The sequence below is a fragment of the Podarcis liolepis genome (genome assembly GCF_965112155.1).
Source record: "Podarcis liolepis genome assembly, chromosome: 17".
Taxonomy (NCBI): domain Eukaryota; kingdom Metazoa; phylum Chordata; class Lepidosauria; order Squamata; family Lacertidae; genus Podarcis; species Podarcis liolepis.
In genome coordinates this window covers 38,386,241-38,411,792 of record NC_139571.1, presented here as the reverse complement: position 1 = coordinate 38,411,792, position 25,552 = coordinate 38,386,241, and the positions used below count along the sequence as shown (strand labels likewise).

Below are 25,552 nucleotides of genomic sequence, written 5' to 3'. Positions count from 1 at the left end.
TACACAGTACTGGTGTTCTAAAAACACTTAATTCTGCAGAGGGTTATAAATTGGTGCTCAAGTTTAATGGGATTTAAAGAACCAACCAACTTCTTCTCATTTAAATTTTTATTGATTATCTTGCAAAGGTGATATAACACACTGAAAATCATCTCAGCATCAGCATGTGCTTCCTGCTAAATAAACCTGTGGCAGGGAAGGCAGTTGCTCCTATCAACAGGGTGTTAATTGGCAAGTGAATTGGTCTTGGGGTTCAGTCAGAAGACCAGGATTCTGTCCTTTGCTGTCTTGACGGTGTCCTCTAGCAGGAATTTTCAGCATAATATGTGCGCCTCTGTTCTATTGGCAAGAGGCAAGAATTAATCCTTCCCCAGGAAGGAATGTGGCTGGGATTTACACTCCTCCTTCCAAGCAACTGGACTGAGAGGTCCTGAAATGGGAAATCTAGGTCCCCTTGATAAGGGGGACAGATTGGGTTTCTGCCTTTGGGAAGGTGCCAGTCTCTTGTAGAACCTGACACATTTTGGAATAAGGACAGTGGGTGCATCCAAACTTGCTACTATTTTGTGGGAGGGATTTGTGTGCATGCTGGAAATCTTTTCCCCATCTAAATTGATCTTTCAAAGCTGCTCTTAAGTCCTGTCTATGACCGAAAAAATATGGGTATATGTTAATCCTAAAAAGTTTGAGCTGCATTTACTTTGGTGGTATTTTACCTCAAGTGTGAGAGAGATTGCAACCTTAGCCCAATTAAATGTGCTCAACGTAGCAACCGTCATTGTATTTAACTTCAATTTATTTTAAAATGTATTCTAAAGATAACTAAAAGATTACAAGAAAGTGGCTACCAATGTTTGAACAGTCTCCCGGGGACTGCAGGCTCTTCGACTTGGCTTCTGCAACAAGAAGTCATTAAATCAGAGATGGGAGGGGGTCTCAATGGTCATTCAGTTCAACCCCCTGCCAGTCTAGGAAATCCATCACAGTAGCCTCAACCTGTTGAAGTTGTCAAAAGTTTCATTCATTTTGGCTGTGCAGGTTCAAGGACAGCTGGCTGAAATACAGGGAGATGAGTAAAGGAAGGGTTTTCTCAAAGGTTGGACCTTGAGAAAGCCAGAAAAGGCAATTTGATAAGGAATGGTCTAGCACAGCCTTCCTCAACATGGCGCCCTCTGGATGTTTTGGACTCTGCTCCTATCACCATTGATCATGCTAGTCCAGGGGCTGATGGTTGCCGTCTAAAAGAGCTGTAGAGCATCAGGTTAGGGCAAAATGCCCTAGTGTGCATATTCTTAAGAATCCATGCTGGTTAGTAGCAAGCAAGCACCTGGTTTTCTTAGAGCCGTGTAAGAATAGATCCTTTGTAAACTGCTCTAACCATGTAAGTGATTATGAGTTTACCGCTCAATAATTCCTTGACTTATCCTCTTGTTGACTCTTCTGTCCTGCAGTACTAAACTGTCTTCCTTTCTCAACCATCTATAAGTGCCCTGCCTCTCTCCACCTGGCTTAGGGTGGGGCCTGACAGGCTCCCTTAAGGACTGCTGCTGCTGGACAGAGAGGGCTCCTTTTTTAATATTGTTTTTATTTTTTATCTATGTCATTTTATATTGTTTTTGATATTAATGTATTTTTTGTTTTAGATTTTATGATTTATGTGGAAATTGTTTTCCATTTGGTTGTGTACCTTTTGATGTGTTTTATTTATTGCTTATGACTTTTGTTATGTTGGTAATTATGTAAATCTTGTCATGGAAGCTGCATTGAGCATTGTTTTAACTATGGGATGGCGAAATAAAATGATGATGGTGGTCGTGGCTACCACTTAGATCGCAAATGACTTGGAATTAAATCCCACTGTTTCAAACCAGAGCTTTTGTCTGAACAAATCAATATATTTAAGACCACCACCTCTTTGACTGGGTTGTCAATAGCAGCCTAACTTGGACGAGCCCTGCTGTTTGTTGTGCGTTGGATTAGAAATTGTTGGATATTATGCCTTAGCTATTGCATCCTGAGCTGCATTTCTGCACCTGTCTGAAAGCGACGGTGACCTCAGACTGCTGCTGAAAAGGGATTTCTCCATTCCTGCCATGCTTAATCAAATTTGGGCCGGAATGAAAAGCTAAATTTCCACTGGGCATTCAATATGTTTAGGACTATCAAAAGGCTTTGCAGTGTCAGATCGAGTGTGTTTCATGGTAATATTTTGTTTTAAATTCTGGTAGTTTGCCTCCCAGCCTCCTTTGACAGTTCACAGTATCGTGGACTTTGCATAGGTAATTGTATTGCCATTTTTTTTTATTGTGTACATGCGTGAATAATAGAACAAATTTAACAGTGCCTGCTGTCTCCTATGACCCGCTGGAAATGAAATGTGCCATCTCAAGGGTTTTATACCAGAATACATTTTTTCCCCTTTTTGTATTAACAAATGCAGACTCGCTTGAAGAAACACAGTATTTAGACTTGAATTCTAGTCATGATTTAATGGCATGTTCCACACACACAAACACACACACACATATGGGATACAGATCTCACATCTATTGTATGGAGGAAAATTTAAGGAATGTTTGCATCACATAGAAGTGATAGCTCTCCGCATACCCAAGGATCAGCTGTTCAGCTGTTTGGTATCAGGGATACCCAAAAAGCTGCTGTGTGCCTATGTGGATTTTATTTATAGCAAAAAAAAAAAAAAGCCATCTTGTTTGACAAAGGGCTCAATAAGCTGTAGTGATTAAACAATAAATACATCTGATTTGAGAAAGAAGTGCTTCTTCAGCATGAGAATTGCCTTGCTGGGTGAGATTGTTCTAAGGTTCATGTAGCCCAAGAGTGCATTTTGAAGAGTAGCTAGCTTGATCATTCTGGGAGTTCAGGGAAGGCATTAAGGTAAGGGCCGTCCACTGTCATCTGTGCTGCCTCTGTGAGTAGCTGTCAATAGCAGTAGTAGTCAGTGGCATAGCGTGGGTTACCGGCACCTGGGGCTGTGTGGAAGGGTGGGTGGGAAAGAGGGAAATGGATGGAGTACATATGCACATTCAATTACCTAACGGCGTCCGCATCACCGAGGACATTGCAGCCGCAGAGATAAGAGTCCTTCCATTGTCTGGATATGTCACTTCCTGATTCACATGGAGAAGCCATTTTCGATGGAGCCCAGTGATGGAAGTGCACAACTGTATTTGAGGCAGCACTAGGTGTTGGAATTCTACACCCCCTAACAATTTTCCACCTTGGGCAACCGCCCCCTAGTTTCCCATGCTACGCCACTGGTAGTAGTAGTAGCAACAGCAACAGCAGTGATAGCATTTGAATAACACTTTCAAGTGTTCAAAGCACTTCACATATAATACCTACTTGTAATCTGTACAACCAGTCTTGTACGGTAAGTCAATATTAACACACACACCAATTATTGCAGATTAGAAGCTCAGGCCTGGAGAAAGTAGCTTCTCAAATGTCACCTAGTGATTTCATGGCAGAAGCAAGATTTGAACCACACTTACCTTTTGCCGTTCTCTTTCCAGGCACATGCTTAAAAGTGTGTGTTTTGTTTTGTTTTTTGCCCCTGAGCTTTCCCCGTGAAAACCCACTCTTTAGCACTCAAGCAGAGCAAACGTCAATTTGTGTTTTCCGTGGATTTAAAGCTCAAAGCACGGACCAGGCCTGGAAAGAGTGAAGGGAAGTGTGGATAAGCTCTTAGTTAGTCTCTTAACCAGGACACTCTACCAGATCTCAATGAAGTTGTAAAACCCTTTTTAAATAGCCAATTGTCTATAAATTAAGGAACCTACAATAACACACTATTGTTTCAAGTGCTAATTGACCAGGAATCACTATGAATGAACACTTAGTTCAATGCCCACTGGAATAATGATCTGGTGTTGACAATAGCCACCTAGATGTAAGTGCAAAAGTTGCCTTTTGGTATTATAGTAAATCGCAATGTTCCTCATGCAAAAGAATTTTGTCTTTGAAAGTGGAGGGATGTCAGAGACATTAAGTTGTAAATCAAGGGAGAAATGCACGTTGCATTGTAGTCAGCCTTACCATTGATTTTAATGGGTTTGTGTTGCCTTGTTCCCTATGGACGAAGCCTGGGTGTGATACAGTTATCGCTGTCCAAAGGAGTGTTGTTCCTGCTCTCTCTTCTCCTTGGCTTTTCTTTCAGACCTGATCAATATTCAAGAGGTTGTGTGCCTCTGATGTTCCCAGGCAGGGACGCTAAACTTATTACACTTTTCACCTTTTATAGTCATCTAATCAGAATTATTTTTTAGTCAATGATTTGAAAACCCTCATCCCAGAAGTGGGCAAGTCGCTGAGCCAAACAGTCCCCTGCCTTCTGGTTTTATTTATCAACCTTTGTCATTAGGGCATGCTGGGCACGTAGAGACAAGAAAGAAGAGAGACTTCCAGGGATTGGGGGGGGGGTTGGGGAAATGATTTTGCATAATAGAAATAAAAGTATTAATCTGTCATATGGTAAACGGGGATATGCTGTCTTGGTGAGGCTTAAAATAGCCACTTATGCATGTAAAATTTGGGAAGACTCAAGTCATTGATCTGAATTCACAAATACATGAAGTAAAGAGAAGCATCTGACTCCATCATGACTTCATTGGGTGTGATTCAATGTTGAATGTTTTTGATCATTGATTCCAGAGGGGTTAAACTTGTTTAACTCATTTGATAATTTTGTCTTCAGTACTCTGTCCAAACTCTAATTTAGGCCATGTATGTGTGGAAACTGTTAGCTTTCATTGTATACTTTGGAAGCCAATTCTACTGGTGGGTAGAAGGTAGATATTGGGATCTACTGGTAAATCTCTCAGTGATTTACAGTAGATCACAAAGTGTTCCAATTTCTAATTGTTTAACTGCTAAACTTTAACAGTGGCGGCAGCAACAACCAACAGGCTTCTCCCCTTTTAAATGAGGCTGCTGAAATGAAGAAAGTTTTGAAATTAACCCTCTTTGGACTCACCTCATGTTAACAAAATAAAAAAATTCCTTCCAGTAGCACCTTAAAGACCAACTAAGTTAGTTCTTGGTATGAGCTTTCGTGTGCATGCACACTTCTTCAGATACATTGAAACAGAAGTTGCTCATGTTAACAGCCAGTGATGTGCTTTAGATTGCCCTTGCAGATGTGAGACAGAGAAACTCTTTCGACAGGAGATGACATGGGAAAGTTCTAATGAAGTGCACCATCATGTTGAAGTATTGTGACATCACAATCCTGGCTACATTGTCTGTTGAGCCTTGGTTTCTCATTCACAGGTGTTGTTTCTCCACACAGGTATTAGTAATGTAAAATCTGTTTCATAAATCTGTTATAACTACTGTACTTGCATCTGTGGCCGTGTTCTCTAATGGGCATGTTGCCCTGGTTGAATACACATTGGCTCCCCATTAAACTGAGCCGTTGGTTTTGAGCCTTTGAGGGAGTCTCAGTGAGGATGCTTCCTCCCAGGTTGAACCCATGACCCTGAGATGATGCAGGTAAGAGTCTCTGCCTGTATCTCCCCCCCCCCTTTCTAATTAAACATTAGGACTAGACAAGGCCCCTGATTTGGTTCATGGCCAAACTGGCCCTATCAGGATCACCACATTGGACCCCAAACCAAATCAGGGAGATAGCTCACATTTTGATTGAGTTTCTAAACCCAAAGCATAACTTCCATGTTTACTTTCAATATGTGAATTTGTGCAAAATTTGATACACCCACCTAGCAAGTTTCTTTGTCTCTCCCTACTTTGTACAAACAAATGTGTGCTGTTGATCTGCTTCTTTTTTCTTCAACTCCTGAAATGGATTACTTGTTTCTATAGCTGGGTCATTAGTCTTGGACTACTCAGTTATCACATTATTTCTTTTCACCCAATTTGCACAGGACTTGGAGCCACAGTGCTCCTTTGGAGACAGACATGGTGTCTACACAACTCAACACAACCCCTTGTTCCACTTGCCCATTCCAAGTCAGATTATGTCTCATTAATTGGACATTCCAGAATCATGTGCTTGCATAAGCTATATGTAAATGAGCTCAGCCTTAATGTGTCTGTTAATGAAAAAGATTCACTAGGAAATTAAAGAAGGGTTTATTTAACTTAGTTTAATTTAAAGGCCACTTAACACACTGAGCATTAATGATGCAGTGTACGGTAAATGTATCTCCTCCGTTTGCCAGCATTACTGCAGCGGGGGCTGCATTGCGCACATGGGGTTGAATCCATCAAACTACTCAGAGTAAATCCATTGAAATTAATGGACCTAAGTTAGTAATGTTTATTAATTTCAATGAGTCTACTCTTGAGTATGACTAGCACTGGATAGAGATAGAAATTGTCTAGGGTCACACCAGTCACCTGATAAAGATAATATTAAGATAATGATTTTGTTTTCCCAGCCGTAAAGAAGAAAGAGGCCACATTTGAACTGAATCTTTTGACTATTTTGACCACCTTATTTTTTTGCTGCTTTTCTTAATGGTTCCATTTTGTTTAGACTCTGAGTCTGGATAGAATAAGTTTCATGGTTTGAGGAATCTATGCTTCCAGTTTTCATAAGAAAGCTGCAGAGATAGTGCAGGATAGTGTGCACCCCGGAAATGATCTCTTTCAGCTTCTGCCTTCTGGAAGAAGGTCCAGGGTTATAAAGACTAGGACAAGCCACCTGAGAAACAGTTTCTATCCAAATGCGATTTTGGTTTTAAACGCAGTGTAAGGTAGTCTCTATGGGAGTATATTATATTAAATTATGGGGTGTCAGAGTTTTTAGGGGGTTAACCAGGCTGGGATAGCTGGGATTGCAGGCATGTTGGTTTTTGAAAGTCTGATGTAGATTTTTTCAATTTCATTGTTCTGTACGGGACAATGACAATAAAGATTATCGTATTGTATCGTACCGTATCGTCCTAAAGAGCTCTGCAGACAATTTTAAAACATTTGTATTCCTGGGTCACTATATCCAGTTGTATAGAAATTATTTGAAAAGTAAAAGATCACAAAAAATGTGACTGGGTGAGATACAAGGAAGGTTCAGAAAACTGCACGCATTCAGAATGTTTATGATGATGAACAGTGCTTTTTTCTGGGGGGACGCAGGGCTACAGATACCCCTAAACATTTTGTGAATCTTTGTACTTTTTTCCATTTACTGTATTTATTTTTCCCGATTTGAACTATAAAATGGTGATTTTCTTGAGTCAAAATGAGAGTACCCTTAAACATTTTTAAAGAAAAAAAAGCACTGATGATGGAAGTATCAGTAGAAGGCTTAACAGAAATGTAGAAGGCTTAATTTCAGAATTGCATAAGACTGATTGGAATTTTGGTGCAATATTGGAGTTAGAACCACATAATTAGACTCATATTTCCATGCTTAAAAGAATTTTGTTACAACCTATTTATAAAATTACACATTTGCTCTTATACAGTATCTGTCTCATGTTTTGTGATGAAAACCATCCACTCTACACTGAAATATTGGCCAAATTCATTTCAAATGCATGGTGATGGCTTTCAGTCGCTCTCTGGATTACTCTCTCCTAGCAGACATATCACATTTAAATGAAAGATTTATAGACATTTTTCAGCTCCTTGTAGCATTTCAAGATTTATGTTGAGCTGGTGTTTCTGGATTTGGAACCATCTTTCTACCCAACTTTTTATGAGCAGGATCATGGAACTGGTTAAAGCTCAATAACTGTTTTCTTGCACAGTGTCTGTAGCAGCTCACTGCGTTGTCACACAATTCCTTCTCCTAATGTGCCTTTGGCAAGAATGCATTTCCCAGAAGGTACTGGGCTCTCCTTAAAATGAATAATTGGTGTTCAGTACAGTCTGATCAATATGCATTATTGCTTTATATACTCTACTGTACTATCAGTGAATAAGCAAGAGGCATTGTTAGTATCAACAGAATAAATGGAAAGACCACACATAGAGAAGTCAATCTAATGCTGGTTTCATTGCTATCCAAATTGCAAAATGGGGAAGACTGGCTGAACCAACCCATCTCTTGAGAGAAGACGTTGCTCCTCTGAAGGAGGGAAACATGCAAATAGACTGTGGTGGGGAGGAGTGTGTTTCAGAACAAATATGTCAAACACACTTTTGAATGGTTAGTTATGTATACGTATCCTATTCAACCTTTTTTTTCAAGGAGCTCAGGACAACCTATATGATGTACCTTCCATTTTCTTTCAGCAGAAAGAAAATTTTGATTTATCAATTTTTATTGTTTTAATTACTCTATTTTTTACTTTTAAATGTGGTTTTGTATTTCTCTTTGTAAGACTCTTAGAGAATTTTATGTAAATTTAATAAAATAATCATAATCGTTAATTAGCCATTTCAAGTTGTCCAGGCTGGGAGAGTATGATAGACCAGAGGCCAAGCGGAGATTTGAGCTTGAGTCTTCCTTGTCTTAGTCCAACACCCTAACCATTACACTATGCTGCCTTGGGCATACAAGCATGTGATGAGAGATCTGTTGAAGGGCTGTTAAAAATAAATCAGTTTAACTAATGGCTGCTGGGAGGACCATAGCACCCACGTATGAAGGAAGATGGGGCCCAGAGTTTGTTCTGGGAGTGTCTCCTTACAGCTTGTCTCTTCTCCCTGTATGTGGCGAATTCTGCTGTGTCTTGGCATTTAGGGCAGCTGAATGAACCAATCACACCTGAAGCAGAGATGCAGCACAATTTCTTTCCATCCCTCAGAGCTGTTTGTTGTATCTCTGCATTAGTTACCTCTGAGCTCGCCTTTTTTCCTATCAGGTCAGGGACTCATGCAGAGACACCAGGGGGTGGCTACCTCTGTAGAAAGATAATTTTTTACTTTTTCACATGCTTCACATGTAAACCTTTTGGGATATGAAAGTGAAGTATACCTCCAGTTTTAAGAAGCTTGGGAAAAACTGGATTAGATGCTAATCAATACCATGTTCATTTCTCTCTCCCCTCCACACACTCCACACAATCCTTTCAGAGGATTATACTGGATTATACTGCTTGTTTTCAATGCCTCTCCCTTGAGTGACATCCATATTATTTGCATTGATCAGAAATAATGGTTGATGAAGCCTGCTGTCTACTGTGATCCAAGCCAATTTGCACAAGTATTTTTTAAATGCTGAAATCAAATAGTTGACCTTTTCTGATGACTGTTGGCAGTTTGAATGGTCTTGATAAAGCAGATGTGAAGCAGCTCCTAGGTGGTGGGTTTCAAAAAGTGGGTTTAAAACATGATCAGGGTGGTGTTCAACGTGTGTGTGTGTGTGTGTGTGCGTGTGTGCGTGTGCATGTGCTTAAAATGTACTTGGGAAATGGCAGGCTTCTATTAGCAAAGTTATTTTTCAGAATAAACAGACCAGACTTCATTGTGATGTACTATACAAAAGGACAATTCATGATGTTGGTGAATTCCACATCTGGGGGGGGGGGGGACTATTATTAGTTATTGAAATTTTGTTATTTGAAATTTCCTTTCAAAGTAGCCCAGGCCGGCAAACAGATACACAATTTAAAAGCAAAAACCAAGCAAAAGCTTTTTTGTGTGTGTGTAAACTACTTTGAGGGTTTTTTTTACAATCAAGGGGTGTAGAAATTTTATGAAATAAATAAATGAAAAACATTCTAAAACAGTTTAAATATTCTGAGTTATGAAGCTTTTCAGTTGTGTCAATTAATTTATCCGATAGCAGGCAATAGACAAGCCCTGAGTGAAGATAGAACTGTCACAATCAGTGGATGTTCCTCTGTGGACACAAACTTTCCACTAACTTTCCTTCCAGCATGACTCCTTAATGCATTCATCTATCACATGGAAAGTATGGCAATCCTGATTAATCCCACCTACAGATGAACAACTGAGAGATTAAATTAGCCAATGTCCAAGTCAACTGGTTTAATATCCATCAGATCCCGTACTATGTTTGCAAGAGGAAGGTTCAGGAGCAAGACCCTAGAGGTCTCATGCCTTTTGAGGCATTGGTTTTTAGCATGGCAGATGAGTCAAGATATTCTGTGTATCTGCATTAACAAAAGACAACATGGGAATGATAGTTGGTCAGAGGCAGGTTTGGGCATAGATATTAGTCTATGAGGATAACATCCAGAAGAAGAGCAATAAAGCTCCTACTATACCTCTCTGGTTCAGCAAACTTAGGGAAATTGCCAGTGTGGAGATGTATACTATATGTGTCAAATCAAGGGGCGAGGAAAACAGGATTCCTATTTTGCAGAATGGGAGCGTTTTAATTTTAATACTAGTCAGACTCACAGTGCAAGGACACTTCCAGTTAAATGTGTGACAATTTCTGGAAAAAATAATTAATGATTCAGGTGTCTGTTGATTTTTCATCAGTTAATGTTGTTTATGAGGCCTTAATTCCCTCTGTCGAATGAATATGACAGTTCAGAACTTTGTGTTCAGCAGGTCAACATGTCATAGGAGGAATCTACACACATAGTAAAAATGCTTTAAAAAAAGTTTTGAAAAATACATTGAATTTTTCATAGTGTAACATTTGTATATTGCACATTATAACACATTTAAAACGTTTTGTTTGCAGCTGTGTAGCTGAGTCCCTAGTTGACATGTTGCCTGCCTGTTGTATCATCTGGATGAACCCAACAAGCCTGAGTGAATTGTTGGGCTAGGATGTAGCTAGGAGGAGAATTTCTGATAAATTTAGTTTCACTTTAAAATAATCTCAACTAAGCCTGACATTTGCACCAGGTTTAAAACAAGCTCTGGACACTTTTATAAGAAGCTCCAAACTGATACAATGTTTAACATATGAGATGGGGAGTAGAACATTGATTTTTATTTCATTTATTTTTTTGGTCTAGCCTTCCAGTGTTTGGTCTGCAGTTTGAAAATGTGATTATTTTTTAAAAGTGCCCAATCCAGTTAACAGCAATGTTCTTACTTGCCTTTTAGTTTTCATTGGTTTGTATTTCCTTTGATTATAGAGTTTGAAGTATAAATGTTCTTTTCTTCTTTATGGTTTCGTATTTATGCACACTTTGAATGACAATGCCCAATACCCATTTGTAAGAAAACTTCCCTATTTGCATGTTAGAAGGGCATCCTGTGAGGAATGGAGCGGCCTGGGATTGAACACCTAAAGGGAGGGAAATGTCCTCCATACCTCAGGCAGAAACATTACAGGGTATTTTTTACAGGGATTTTTTATTATTAGGAGAGGAAGCAGACTGAACAAAGCAGAACCAATAGACATCTCCACTCATACATTTGCTTGACAGAAATATATCTGAAGTATAAAAATTATAGTCAGAAATGGGAATCTCAATTACCTGCAGAGCCTTCAGTATGATGCAACTCTTCATATCAGGACCTGGAAATTATCTCTGTGTCTCAGTTTGTTAGGGTATGATAAATCTCATTTTAGGGGTTGAGCAGTTCAGCCATGAGAAGGAAGGGATTTCATGTAGGCAGTTTTCTCTGTCTTGCTTGTTTCCCAAAATAGGAGTGCATCAGTGTAGTTATACTTAACTGGTTGCTACTCTGTGAGGATGTGACAATGAATTATTGGCTTTGGTAGATAATACATAATTTATCTGATTGATTTCACAGCTCTGTTACTTCAGTAGTTGCCTATGGAGATTTTTTTTTAAAGCTTTCCAGTTGTTGAGTTATTGAAAGTTTTGATATTTCAGATCTAGTAGCATCCTCCATGTCCCATTTCAGCCAAGGCTCCATAATGTGGCGAAGCGGTGGCGTGTATACAGGAGGGTATCTTCCGGTGCATTCGATCAAACGAATGAACCCTGGCTGGCATGAAGTGCTGTGTGATGAGGTTTCTGTAATCTTTCCCATTAGCTTCCTACTAATTTGCGAACTGGTCAGGATCAGCACAACGGAGAGTGTGTTGTGAAAGCACTCTGAGATGATTTGGACACAATGTGAGCCTACTTTGATAGTCAGTGGACAGTTTTTCACCTGTACCTTTAATATGCAACTAGTGGGCATAATGTCCAGTTCAAGCTATGGTCACACCGACAATTATTATGCACTCACTGTGTTTCCAGTGCTGGGTTTTTGATCTGTGGTTACACAACAGTATCCAAAATGCATATGCATCATGTTGTTGTTACTGTTTAATATGTTGATTATCAAACCAGCTTGACACCAATTGGAGTCTTTAAGATGTTCCTAATTTGTCTCCAGTCAAGTTGTAAACAACCTTGCTAATGGAAACAGTACTGCAGAAAGAAAGAAAAGACTCGCGACGGGATGGCGAAAAGTGAGGCCGCGTGGCTGGCACAGCAGCAAGTTAAGCTGCTGTCCACGCCCCCTCAAGCCACCTGGTTGGGCGCTTGCCCGTGGGTGTGGCGCGCCAGCCAGGTGAGTGGGTGGCAGGGAGCTAACACCCCCTGCTTGAGGCGGAGATCGGCTCCCGCCCACAACCCCTCCCCTCTTTGCAGGAGGAGAGTCTTTGTAAACAACCTTGCTAATGGAAACAGTACTGCAGAAAGAAAAGGTGCTGCTCTTGCATAACTCTGCTCCATAAACCAGTGAGGTTTATGGAGCAGAGATGCCATGTGGATTTCATCCTTTTATAACTAAAAATGGTGTGGATGGATAAACTGGAAGCAAAGTGGTATAAGGGGCACCCTTTCCATTCATAAATAAATATAAAGGGTACCCTTCTGGCACATTATATGTACAGTTAATTTATAAGAGAAGCACAGGCTGCTAAATTTTCCTTTACACTGGGAAAGTGTGACGAAACTGCTGGCTTTTGGGGGAAAGACCAGTAATGTGTAATATTGCTCCCCCTCCCTTACTTTGAAGGCAGTCAACTCTAAATAATCTGATTATTCATAATTCACTGAGAATAAATAATTAATTTTTTCATTAACTAAAGCTTTTGTGTAATAACATATGTTTTATTTTAAAGTCAATTTAATATTAATTACAGGTTCAGCTAGTGGAACTTTTGGAGAAATTGCTCCAAGGTGACTTGTACACCATCTAGGAGACTGGATATTAGTCTCTTTGGGGCTTCCTGGACTATACAGTCTGCTTTCCTTCTTTGGGATTTGGTCTGGAAGATAAGGGATCCAAATTGTGCAGGGACCCCAGAAGCAACTTTAGCCCACATTGCCTAGCAGACCCAATTTGAGTGGCACCAACTCAAGGTTCATTTGTTACTGTATATATTTCAACAAGCCCAAAGTTTGAGAGTCAGTAGCACAGATGTTGTAAAGGTGTGGTGATCTGTCATGGAGCAACCCCACTGAAGAAGATAACAGTGGTTACACAGACCTTGATGCTGTTGCGAAGGGGCCCCGTGACAGTTCAAGCTCCAAAAATATAGGTCCACCATTGAGAACAGACTGCAGTTGGTGGGACAGTGCCCCATTAGTCCCAATGGACCAGCCATCATTGTTAGGAAGTGGAATTCAGCCACCAAACCAAAGTGCAAGTTGCTACTGAAAGTAAATAGCAAATGAGTGGTGTTGGCAGTGGCTGGCAATCTTACCTTAATGAAAACGCAATAATGCATATTTACATATATATTTACTTGAAAGGTACATTTGCCCTGAGAGATTATTTAGAATCCAGTGGTTCAGCTAATATCAAGAGTTTTTTATTTCTTTGCTGTCAACCCATTTCACTCTTCTCTGGAAGAAAAGCAACATTATATCCTTTGAACTTAAAAAAATTATTTTTATTTTTGGAACCAATAAAATTATGGTAAATATTTACAAATAATTATCTCACATAAAGGTTACATAAAATCAAAATGTCCACAAGTAACAGTCACTCTCATGAAAAGACACACAGATATTGAAACTACGCCAATCTTATTGCATGTTTCTTCAACTAATCTAAAATAAAATGTTTGCAGTCAACCATTTAACTTAGAATAAAAATCACAGTCCAGTATTGACAAGAAAATTGAGAACCAAAGCAAAAAGAAATCAACTTATTCCCAAACATCCCTCCCTTTGACCCACACCTTAAACACCCACCCAGCTAAAAAAAAAAATCAAACAAAAACATCCCAAAACCCAAAACAAAATTAAACAAAACAAAGTGTTCGACATCTTTGGCAAATTGGCACTGCTGTCATTACATTCAAATATTATTACACACAAAAGCAACACACAACACTAAGAAAAAAACACCAAGATTTCAAGTCAGTTCTTTTCCTACTAGAAAAAAAGAATACAAAACATACACATTTTAAGAAGCAATTTTATCTGTGTGGAGACAGTCATCTCCTACGTTCAAAGGCAATTCAATTGTATTTTTATGTATTTTTATTTGTTTTGTCTATTTTGTTGGTTTTCAAAAGTAAGCTTCTAAACAGCCATCAGAGACTTTGGTGAATACAATCGACATTTATTTCTTTGATGCTGGATACCCTTAACAAAGGGACTTTGTCTTTGAAAAAAAATTAGCATTCACTCAGAAAGGAATCCATTTGCAATGTAACATGTTTCTGTGTTTTTAAAGGCCACTAGAAAGTGACAGACCAGGACAGTGTCTTTTCCAATACAGGTCTGAGCAAAACAAAAGAAAGAAGAGGTTTGTTCATGCATTATGTTTTTTGCAGGATTCGTTCCAGGGGAGAATTAGATTTATCCTTTATTAGTTGCCAGCTGTTTACCTTGGCCAGGATCCAAAGCACAGCACAACTAGCTCCATGCCCCCAAGAAGGCTCTGGGCTTGTGTTTCTCAGGTAGCAGTCTCCAGTGTTTTATGGCAAGTCACTTTTGAAATGAAGGGGACTTTCAAAAGCTAATTTTGATATGGCATAGGCATCTGTTGTTGAAAACGGAAATGGTTTTAGCATCACATTGGACACAACTGAGCACTCAGGGACCCCTTATGTACCACTTTGGACCTCCACATTACACTTAGGCTTTCCATGACCTCCCTCACAGAGTCTCTTTCAGAGGTGAATTGCCTCTATGAATTGTTTGGAGATAGACTTAAAGCTACTTTGCAGCAGGACAATAATTACCTCCCAATACAAAAACAAGGAGTAAAAAACATGATGTGCATGCAAGTGCCCACCTGACTTAAGTTTGCCTTGCAAGGCAGGGTGAAAAAATCTCAAAGACTGGCAGTGTAATTGCAGACCTCACAAATCCAGGATTGTAATGGACTTTGAACCAATTCCAATAGGGATCCACACGAAGATGCAAACATTGGCCAACAAATGCTCTTTGTACTGTCTTGGCTGTTATATTGAAACATAGAGTACACAGTGATATTGAAAGAGGGACAATGGGTTGGATCCAGAGTTTTCTCCCACCGGTGGTGGCATCCACTGAACCAGGTTTCACTCAGGATGTTCTTGCCAGCGGAAGAGATGAGAGGCATTTGTTTTTGGCCGATTTTCCCTTCCCCCTGCCATTTCAGTGTCATCTCTCATGCTGTTCCAGAGAGTCCTCCAACCTTCCAGAGTAGATCTGAGGGGGCAAAGGGGACTGCAGGGGAAGGGAGAACCAGCAAAATCATATTCTGGAATTGCTTTTCCATTGGTGGGATTCCTCTGCTGAATCAGAAGCCTCCCATGGATGGAAGCAGCTTTTTTCTTCAGAAACCAAGTCTGGATGCTGTCCAGCATGTAAAGATGGTCACATGATCTGACAGCCAAGCTAGCTGATGAATACTGATTTTAGACTCTGCATCATAGACTTATGGAGTGCTACTTTTAATGTAAATAAGTATATATGAAACTTTGGATTGCGCCTACTGCTTCTGTCCCTTGGTGCTGTTATTATTGTTATTTCTGTTGTCTGGTCTTTGACTGTAATAAAGAGTAACTAAGCTATCCGACATTAATGATATTTCTGGTACTGTGCCTTGCATGGTGTATTTTGTTTGGCATTGTCATGTTGACACCAGTCATAAAATGATAGCATGTAGGATGGAACCAGATTTTACACACACACACACACACACACACACACACACACACTCTTCAGGTGTATTCTGGTATATACAGTGTAGCAATTAAAAGTTGACTATTGATTACTCAGAAAGTTTAGCTTGCCACATTCATAAATACAATAGTTGCAGCCTGAGGTGGAAAAAAATGTGTGGTTTCATTTGTGAGCTTCCTCCCTGTTTCAATTCCGAGGAAAATGGAAATATGATGGAGTAAATATCAGACCATAAATGAGAAAATACATTGTCAGGCAGGTCCACAGATATGGTCTGTGGACCCCTTTATTCAGCACAGTTAATTTTAGTAGAGATATTTGAAATACTTCCTGCTGGTTTGTGGTAGACTAAAATCAGGGAATCCCCATACATTCAGAGACCTTAGAAACAGATAAAGTGACACAAGTCACTTTACTATTGAAAAACTAGAAATTTAATTTAATTTCCTTTGTCTAATGCCCCCATGCCCCCAAAGCCAACTTTTGTTCAGAACATAAAGTCTAAAAAAATTAACCAATTTAATATTGAAAATTAATTTTATATCTATATATGTATAATACTGACAACAGAACACTCCAGAAGGAATTGAAACTTCAAATTCTAAAACTTCATAAAGTTTATCAAATTCAGTTTTCTACATACGAAGTTTATTCAACTAGAAATCTGCCAATATTTTTAATAAAGGAGTCCTATTCTGGTTAAAATCTTCTAGAGAAGCCGTAAAAATATGATCGTATAAAGATACATTATATAAAGTATACATTTTTCTCTCTGAGAAATAATATATTTAATGTAGCTCCACTGGAAAAAGCTTTGAGGTCGGGAAAGGGTATAGAAAAGTTAAACCTCAAAAGAACTGGAGATGCTTCAGATAAGCATCCACTCTTTTTAGGGCTTATCAAAAGAGAGTCACACCTCCAGATCTTTTGAGAGTGACCGATCAACATTCAACAGATGTAAATGATTGGTTTCACTATCAAACCATGTACTTCCCAGTTAAAGCTGGAGGGACTCTCTCAGAGTAAGCAGTTTCAGGACTGGAGATATTTGCCACCAACTTTCCTTCCATAAACAATAGGACTCCTTTAATAATATTCTGGTTAAGCTTGGGACACCAATGTCCCTTGCAGAGTAAACACAGAAGGGCACTGAGTGCTAAGCCACCTGCAAAGTATCTCTAGAAGAAGAGAAATGTGTTCTCTTTTGCACCGTTAAGGCAGTGGATGCAGGACTTCTACTAAAACCCCAAACGTTTTCTGGATCTTTAGTTGATATATATTGACCTATCTTCACTAATGTGAGTGTAGAATTGCTAGATAAAACAACAAAAGACCCTTGGGGCACCTCAAGAGCAAATAAATATATTGTGGGCATAAGCTTTTGTTGATTCTAGTCCATGAAAGCTTGTGCTTTCATAAATTAGCTAGTTTGTAAAGTACCACAAGACTCTGTTGTTTTTGCTAACAGCTAACACAGCTACCCCTTTGGATGGAAAAGTTCCTAAGGCCTTTTCAGCAGTCGAAAAGACTGTAATTACAGCATTACTTTTGCAGCATGGAAACGGCTTCAGCATTGTCTAGTTCATAGGTGAACACTATGATCCATAGGGCACGATAAGTCCATCGCCATCACATTTTGCACAGCTCACGTAAGGTGACAGCACCCTCAGCCAACTGCCAAGTGATCCGTCCCCCCCCCCCTTTCAGTGCCCAGTGCCAGACATGAGGACCGTAATAGGACCACCTTTCATGATGGCATTTATATTAGAGAGGAGAGTGCCTTTCCTCCTTCACACCCAGCAAAAAGCAACCTTCAAGGCATTCTGAGTTGTGAACTGGCCCCCCTGGTATCAGTATCAGTAGCACTGGAGGCAACCATTTTAACCCCTGCTGTCCCACAGAATAGAACTGTGGGGGGGACAGACTGTGCTGAGGCAGCTTTCAAACTGGAAAGGTAAAGCTTGAATTGGATCTCAAGAGTATCTGTTGACCTGATAGTTAGTAACTGATAATATTTTTCCCTCAATAAACTTGCTTCTATTGACAGAATAATAGACTGTTGTGAGCTGGTCCACACTCTTGCTTACTTGGGAATTTTGTGTACATGGTTGGGGCAATGAATGTGTGCCTCAACCACAAAGGGTTGAACGAGCTGTAAATGTGGTGGTTCATCTGTCCTCATTGTGTTATCTTACATTGCTGATTTTATCATATATTAATAAATATGATTGTCTAAACTGGCTGTGAGGAAACATAAAATGAATGTTGCATGGGCATGATGACAATTAAAAAAAAATCAGTATCATTGAAATATGTGTTGTGGGGATGTAATGAATAATTGTTTTTTCAGATGTTCATAAAGCCCAGTGGACATTGTAGACTTAGAATTAAGTGGGGAGGTACATATTCTTTCCCCAAGTACATGTATATCAATGGTAACCTTAGAAATTGCAGTGTACAATACATCTCTGAATGGGAACGGAGCTGCAGGCTGCTCTTGCTGAATATTCCCTCCAGCGTGCTCACCCTGCTTTTCTCATAAGCTCTGCTCCTGTACTTGTGAGGGACTAGAACCTAGTCAATAGGTGATAGCAGAACCAGTAGCGTGGAATTTTCAAAGGCTGCATACATAAAGGTCTTCCTAATCTACTGCAAGCTGTTGAAAAGCTCAGATAATGCTTGAATGCTCCTTATCCTGCTTTGCCCCATCAACGGGCGAAGTATGTATGGCAACATCAAATACTCAGCAAGTCAAAAGCATTTTAACATTGCCACACAGAATAAGTGAGGGTGTTTTTGGCTGCCTGCACCTAGGAAGAATAAAAGCTTACCTCAGCTGACCCTCGGAAGCCACACATTTGTGGTAGAGGAAGAAAAGCTTCTTGGTTTGCTATCTTGCGGAGTGGCTGCCTTTGTGAGTTATGGACACCTTAAGCATTTGGTATGGCACTAAAAAGCGGACATGAGAGCCTGTTGTAAGAACATTGCCTTCACTATTAATCCATAGTTTGAAAGTAACCAATTTGGGCTAGAAATTGGTTAAAGCACCCCCATTTTTTGTTCTAACACTTTCCCTAGGAACACCTGCTCTTCAAAGTTGAATCAGAGGTTTAAATTGCCATTTGCTCAGATTCTGCTTTAAAGAGCAGGTTTTTTGCAGGGAAAGCTGCGGGGGGGGGGGGGACTCAGTCACACAGTATTAAAGCACAGACTAAGAGCAGGGCAAATGGAAAATGTGGAAAAGATCTAATGGGTGGGTTTTTTTAGTGTGAAGCCAGCAGATCTAGGCCGTTCCACCCCATGTTAAAATTCCTGCCATTCCTGCAAATATCATAGTGTTATTTTTCACATTTGCAGACTGTACATTGTGTGTGTCCGCTGAGAATGCCATGCAAAATCAAATCTACCTACACACAAAAGACTGGCACAAAGGGGACTTCTTGGTCAGTTTTTTATTTCAATAAGACCAAAGGTGCAGGTGGGAAGCAAGAGTCTGCAGCAATCTGAGCCTTGCTTTGACCCCTCTGTACATAGTGGAAGGGCACCCACAACCCTCCAAAATTGTGGCCACAGCCTGCCTGGAATTTGTGTAAGTCTCACAATGCAATCCTCTACATGCCTCCTCAGAAGCATAGGTGCCAGCTCCCTGGGTGCCTGAGCACCCACAAAATTCCCCATGAAGGGGGTGGGCACCCACAAATTTTGGTGCCAGTGCCAAGCATGCTTCATGGCACCCATGGCCCTGGGCACCCACAGTAGGGAGCAAGCCCCAGCTCAGAAGTAGGTCTCATTAGGTCCAATGGCCCTTGCTCCCTGGGAAGTGGGTGTAGGATTGCAGTCTCATTCATAGAGAAGGTCGCAATGAACTGTGTCTAGAAAAGCAATTTCTTAAAGCTTCTTGCAGCATACTTGGTATAAAGATAAACCAAATTTTGTATAACTCCTCTGGTCATGCAGTTTGAATTGTTCAATTTAACTAGAAATAAAAAGTAGTTGGCTAAAGTTCTTCATGTGCTAAAATTCCAGATTACCTGTTCACACTCCCCCTCCCCTCCATTTTATCTTTTTTTTAAAAGCACAGGTTAAGAGAACTTTTTAAGCTTATATACTGACTGCCCAATTCAACTGAACTGTGTTTTGTTCCTGATTTTACCTCCAGGTAAAAAATACTATAATTTTTCACAAATAAAGGCTTACAATGGTGCCAGCAAAGATGAAGTATGGAGAAACCTGGACTTTTAAAATAGCACCCATTTGTTTCAAGTAGTAAAAGCTAACATTTGGTGTACCACTTCTTAATTTTTTGAAATATTCTTAGAAATCAGGAAAAATAATTCCCCCTTCAGTTACAGATGAAACTCTTATTTGCAACCCTCTCCTTGCTTTCATACAAAAACAATGAAAGTTAGGCCAAAATGTGTTTCTCTTGAGCTATGAAACTGAATGGTCACACGTAGGTTTGTAAATCAATTTTCATTCCAGCTAGCAATGAGCATACTGAATCAGACAAACATCCAGTAATTGCCGTGCAGGCTTTTGATACTGAAAATGTCACTAGTATTATGCAGTTAGACTTTTATTAAAATGTGTGTGCTTTTTATACTAAGGCCTCTTTAATTTTGTTACTGTAAATATTCCCTTTCATATATTATAGTTCTAAAATAGGGACCTATAGCAATCTATAATGGAAATGAGGAATTGGACGCTGAAAGTTTTATGCATGCATCTTATTAGACAGCAAATAGAATATGGGAAATGCATGAGATAAGCTTTTGTTGGCATGCCTACCTCTGGAACATATCCCAGAGGTCCTCTTTGGGACTAGAAGGCATTACACCAAATCTCATCCATCTCACAGTTCTGCACCGTTCTTGTGAACTCCTGGAGGGCTTGAAGTTAATCTGCTGGTTATCTGTCTACTGTATATTTAGTTTATATTACCAAGTAGCATTTTTTACATCAAAATGTTGAAATAAGAAATTCTGATATGATCAACAGAAAATGAAGTTTTTCTTCAGTAGCTTATTTGAAACGAAAGATGCAAAAGGGAGTTGCAATTTTACAGGCTAAGGGACAAAGTTTCAGTGGAGAAACCGGTCTGGCAAACATGTAAAGAGCAGTGGTGGGAGGGTCTGATTTGAAGAAGAGCACAGCAGGTGGGTGAGGGGGATGCTTAATCGTTCATCCATTATCTCTCTACTGCACTTCTCTCCAATAGTAATATTTCTCATAGCCACAGCTAACACCTGGAACTTTGACTGGGGAAAGGTGGCAGAAGGAGGGCAAATCAGGAAAAACCTAGTGGATGTGGGAAGGGCTAAGAACTTAACTCCCTGTGAAGTTCTCCCCCCGACACATTTTAGATAGTCAGCAAGGCCCCAGGATCCCAGTCAGACACCACATTTCATCTTAAAACATGACTCGGAGCTGCTGTTTTTGAAAATGATGGATTGCCTGAGAAGCAGTGCAAAAGCATGTGGTGCTGAGCATCACTTACAGGTCTACTCAAACAGAAGGAGATCCCATTGTATTGAATAGGGCTTTCTCCCAGGGAAGCAGATATAAGATTGCCTAACTGATGCAAAAACAAAACAAAGAAATTGAAATATTTGTACAGAAACAACACACATGTCAGGCAGCCACATGAAACATTCACTAACACCATTCAACATTTATTCCATTGGCTTCTGTGAAAAAGGAGCTATTTCTTCCCTTGTAATTTTCCTTTCTTTAGACAGGCCATCACTGGGTCATTTTTTTTTTTAAGAGGAATAAAATGACTGTTTTTTGAGTTAAGGGAATTTTATGGCACCACAGTTGATTGATGCCCATCTTTTCCACCATTTGTAAACTTCATTCTGTATGGATTGGGATGCAAGGAACATTAAATAAAATGTCAAAGAACTATTAGTTCCTTTGGGGGGCAGTGTTGAAGATGAGAATCTACACACTTCATGGTGTAAATGCATTCCTAGTGAAATTATGGCAGCTTCAGATGATTTTATTTTTTCACTGTATGCTGTGTTGTTTCCAAGGTGCCTTGAGAAATGTGAGCAATTTAGGTATCCCCTAATGACATGACTTCCGTCACAGCCTAGTTTTAGAAAGCAGAATGCTGTAAACCTCATTCACACGTGTAACCGAAGTCCGAAAGGGAGTCTGGTTGACAGTAAGGGGAGTGGAATGCTAAGAGAGGGAAGGAGTGCCAATTGGGAAGGTCAATTGGTGGATTAGAGGAAGATGAGACAGACAGTGAGAGGAAGGGTATAATGAAATATATTTATAAGAGAGAGAGGATAGTTGTAGAGACTCGAGAGCAGACACACTTAGGCAGGACGTTAGAATTACAACTGTGTAGATGTTACTTGGCTGCACTGGTGGGTGGGTTCCTCGATTAAATAAAAGTTCAAGCTTGAAAGGATGAATTCTGGTCTGGGTAGATTCTAATATAAACTATGCCTCTTGCCCACTGCCTATCGTGCCACGGGTGATGGAGAAGAGTCCTTCTGCTGTCCAAGTCAGTAGGTCATGGTAACCGATATGTTTGAGAGAGGTCAGGACTAAGTGGAGTACCCTTTAATGACAACCTGGGGAGAAACCTTGTAATGGACCCTGGGAGTGTCACAATGTGCTATGCTCATGAAGAGATTCAAAGGATTAAAGGATCAGTAGTATGGTCACAATATTGGCTCTGCCCCTTAAGTTGTGCAGCTTTCTGGACACACACACACATGTCCATGTATCAAGCAGGGATGCCTACATGGGAAAGCCCATGTAACCTGATCACGTGGAAGAACCTGGCAGTGTGAATCAGCTCTTAGTTGGGTAGAAAAGGATAATGGTGCACGTGTCAAGAACAGCCAACACTGCCACAACATTCGATTTGTGCACAGTGGTAAAACTTGCAGCAGTCAAAAGCAGTAAACCTAAGTGATTAAGAGGCTTAACCAGTCCTTCTTCCAAATCAGAGATCATAACTATTTTTATCAAGCTTTAGAAATTTTGTAAGAATGTTTGAGGAAAGGGCATATCTCAGTAGTAGAGCACATGTGCAAATGGTCCTAAGTTCTTGAGGTAAATATGTCACATTTCCAGGGTGGATATACAAAGGCTCCCCGGAAAACTGCTGCCAGTGTATACAATAGTGAGCAAAAGGAAACAGTGGCCTGACGGTGATGGAAGGTAGTTTTCTAAGTTCTTAAGAAATAAGCAGATCCAGAGTGCAGGGGGGCCAGGCGAGAGGAACAGACTTGCACTAGGGTTTTGTTTCAGGGATTTTGTTGAGAGAGGGGTTGTTGTTGATATTAATTTTTTTAATCTTTATTTTTATATCTTTTTAGAGGTATGTGGAAAATGTTCAATTTGGTTGTTTACTTTTTGATTTATTTTATTTATTGTTTATGACTACTTTTGTTATGTTTGTAATTGTGCACTTTTTCATGGAAGCCGCCTTGAGCATGGTTTTAACTATGGAAAGGGGGCATACAATAAAATGATTAATTAATTAATGCAAAAGGGGCTCCAGTAGAGGTCTGTAACCTCCATGAGTTCTAGTTATCTTAAGATGTTTACACACAGGAGGAAATTTGATTTATTGTGCATTTACAGCTGAACCTATCAAATTTGCTGTTTCTGAAACAATAGGTAAACCAAAACATAGCTATTCTTAGAAATTTGCACTCATCTGAATTTTGTGTAGTTCTTCAATTAGCGTTTACAAAAGTGCATTTTAGAGGGACGTGTGAATAAAAATGAATCTATTAGTGACAATAATATACAGAAAATTGCTTGCAAAATGTGTATTAGTCAAAACTGCATATAAAAATATGAAATTCACAGTAAAATAATGAATTTTTACAAGTTTTTTTTTTTTTTGGAGGGGAAAAAATTGCTGCAAAATGTGGAGGACTAAATTTAATATTGGAGAAATTGAGAAAACCCAAACTAACAGATCCTTCCATCCCAACTCAACACCTAGACATTTGGGTCAGGGAGCTGAGCAACCTTGGACCACTGCCCCTTTATTAATGTGAAGGGAACTTTAGCTTTCATAGTGGCCCCCAATTACGACTGTTTAAGCAGTTTGGAAAAAGTACCACCTTAAATTTCTGCAATTGCAATATACATAAGGCTTTCGTTATATGGAACCTCTTCTGTAACATTTAGCTAAAGCTACAGCCAGTGTGTGTGTAACTTTGCTAATAGTGACTGCAAATAAGCATAAATTAATATTCAGCAGTTAAAATGTCACTAATTGCCCATGTCTGTCATTTGCTCACATGTTCAATGCCAACATATGGTGCATATATGCCCACATGACCATCAGATTTGAATTATGTATCAAGAAAGAACAACAGCCCCAGAAATAGCCACAATGAATGTTAACCTGGTTCAAAGTTAGTTTAAAGCTTACTGAATTCTTGGAGTCAGTGCACCAGTATCAAAACACATTTTCCCACTGTCTTTTAAACTCCTCATTTGTCCCTTGTTGCTGTTTATGCTATACCACTCCATAGTAACACAAAGAAGTTATTTACATTGGTGCTTTGTCATTTGAGCAGACCATTTTTCACCCCCTTAATGCCCTCTCCCTAAAATAAACTTCAGCCCATACAGTCCATGTTGAATCACGCATCCTGTTACAACGCACATTAAAGAGAGACATTCAATGGAGGACTGCTCAACATTTAGAACTGCTTTGGTTCCCCTGACATGGTCAGGAGAACCAGAGAACCAGCTAGTTAGTCCAGAAGCAAGAAGACTGTGCGCATCACATGGCTACTGCATCTTGCAAACCACAGGGAATGTCAGCGAAACTGATTCTTTGTTTGCTCTGTTTTTTTATGGGAGATTCAGTTAAGGTCACTAGAATTTCAATGATTAAAAACAGTAATAAGTGGTTCACCTAGCTGAAAGAATAACATTCCAATTGTTGCATGGGTTCATGTGGGGTATTTTCTCTTATCCATCCTTGTAGTCCGATTTCTGCAGTTGCATGCTAGGTGGTTCCAGTTGTGTCATCCGGCATAATGTGTTTAATAAGTGCTTCTTGGTTCCATGTGTCAGTGGCGGTCATAAGCAGCAGCGGCTGCCGGAGGTGCTCCTCCTCGGGCTGCAGCGCTGTAATAGTAAGGAGAGCCTAGAAGAGAAGAGATGCCATGGTGTAAATCACAAATCTTCAGAGGTATCACCAAGGAAATGAAGGAGTTAGAGAAAGAGTAACAAAGCCATCCTCCTCAGTGTCTTGTCCAACACCTAACATATTACTTAGTCCATGTTTCTCAGATCAGAGTGTAAACACAAGGTGCCAGGAAAACCTACAGGATAAAGTAATAAATAAACTTGAGCCACCTGGGTATATGAAGTTGCACATCAGTAATCCACACTTGTCCCTAGAGCAGCTTGCATACCTACTCAGAGTGGGTGGATTGATTTAAATTAGTGATAGGCCAACTATCCCTGTTACCATGGCCGTGTCCGGGCACACCCAATTTTTTAAGAAAAAGGGAGGCAGAAGGAAACAGATAGAGGGCAAGCAGGGGGGAACTGCTGGAATGGATTTTCAGCCTCTGCCTACTGCAGATCCATTCCAGTCTTTTTCT

General features: G+C 39.9%; 1 protein-coding gene and 2 long non-coding RNA genes across 9 annotated transcripts in view; 1 reads left to right on the top strand and 2 right to left on the bottom strand.

The window, feature by feature from the left end:
• The window catches only part of LOC310696498, a 105,773-nt gene that overhangs the window by 72,992 nt on the left and 7,229 nt on the right, over positions 1–25,552 (top strand). The gene's annotated exons all lie outside the window — the stretch shown is intronic.
• LOC310696500 lies at positions 2,677–5,007 on the bottom strand. Its single transcript, XR_014520576.1, has 3 exons — positions 4,997–5,007; positions 4,060–4,182; positions 2,677–2,993 (listed from the first exon to the last, which is right to left on the bottom strand). It is a non-coding gene; the product is annotated as an uncharacterized lncRNA (long non-coding RNA).
• PAX5 (paired box 5) overlaps positions 14,313–25,552 on the bottom strand; it is a 260,888-nt gene continuing 249,648 nt past the window's right edge. For all 5 annotated transcript variants that reach the window (XM_083481891.1, XM_083481892.1, XM_083481888.1 and 2 more), the window contains one exon: positions 14,313–25,089. In XM_083481891.1, the coding sequence (XP_083338017.1) occupies positions 25,013–25,089 (77 nt within the window). In that variant the 3' untranslated portion in view covers positions 14,313–25,012. The remainder of the gene's footprint in view (positions 25,090–25,552) is intronic.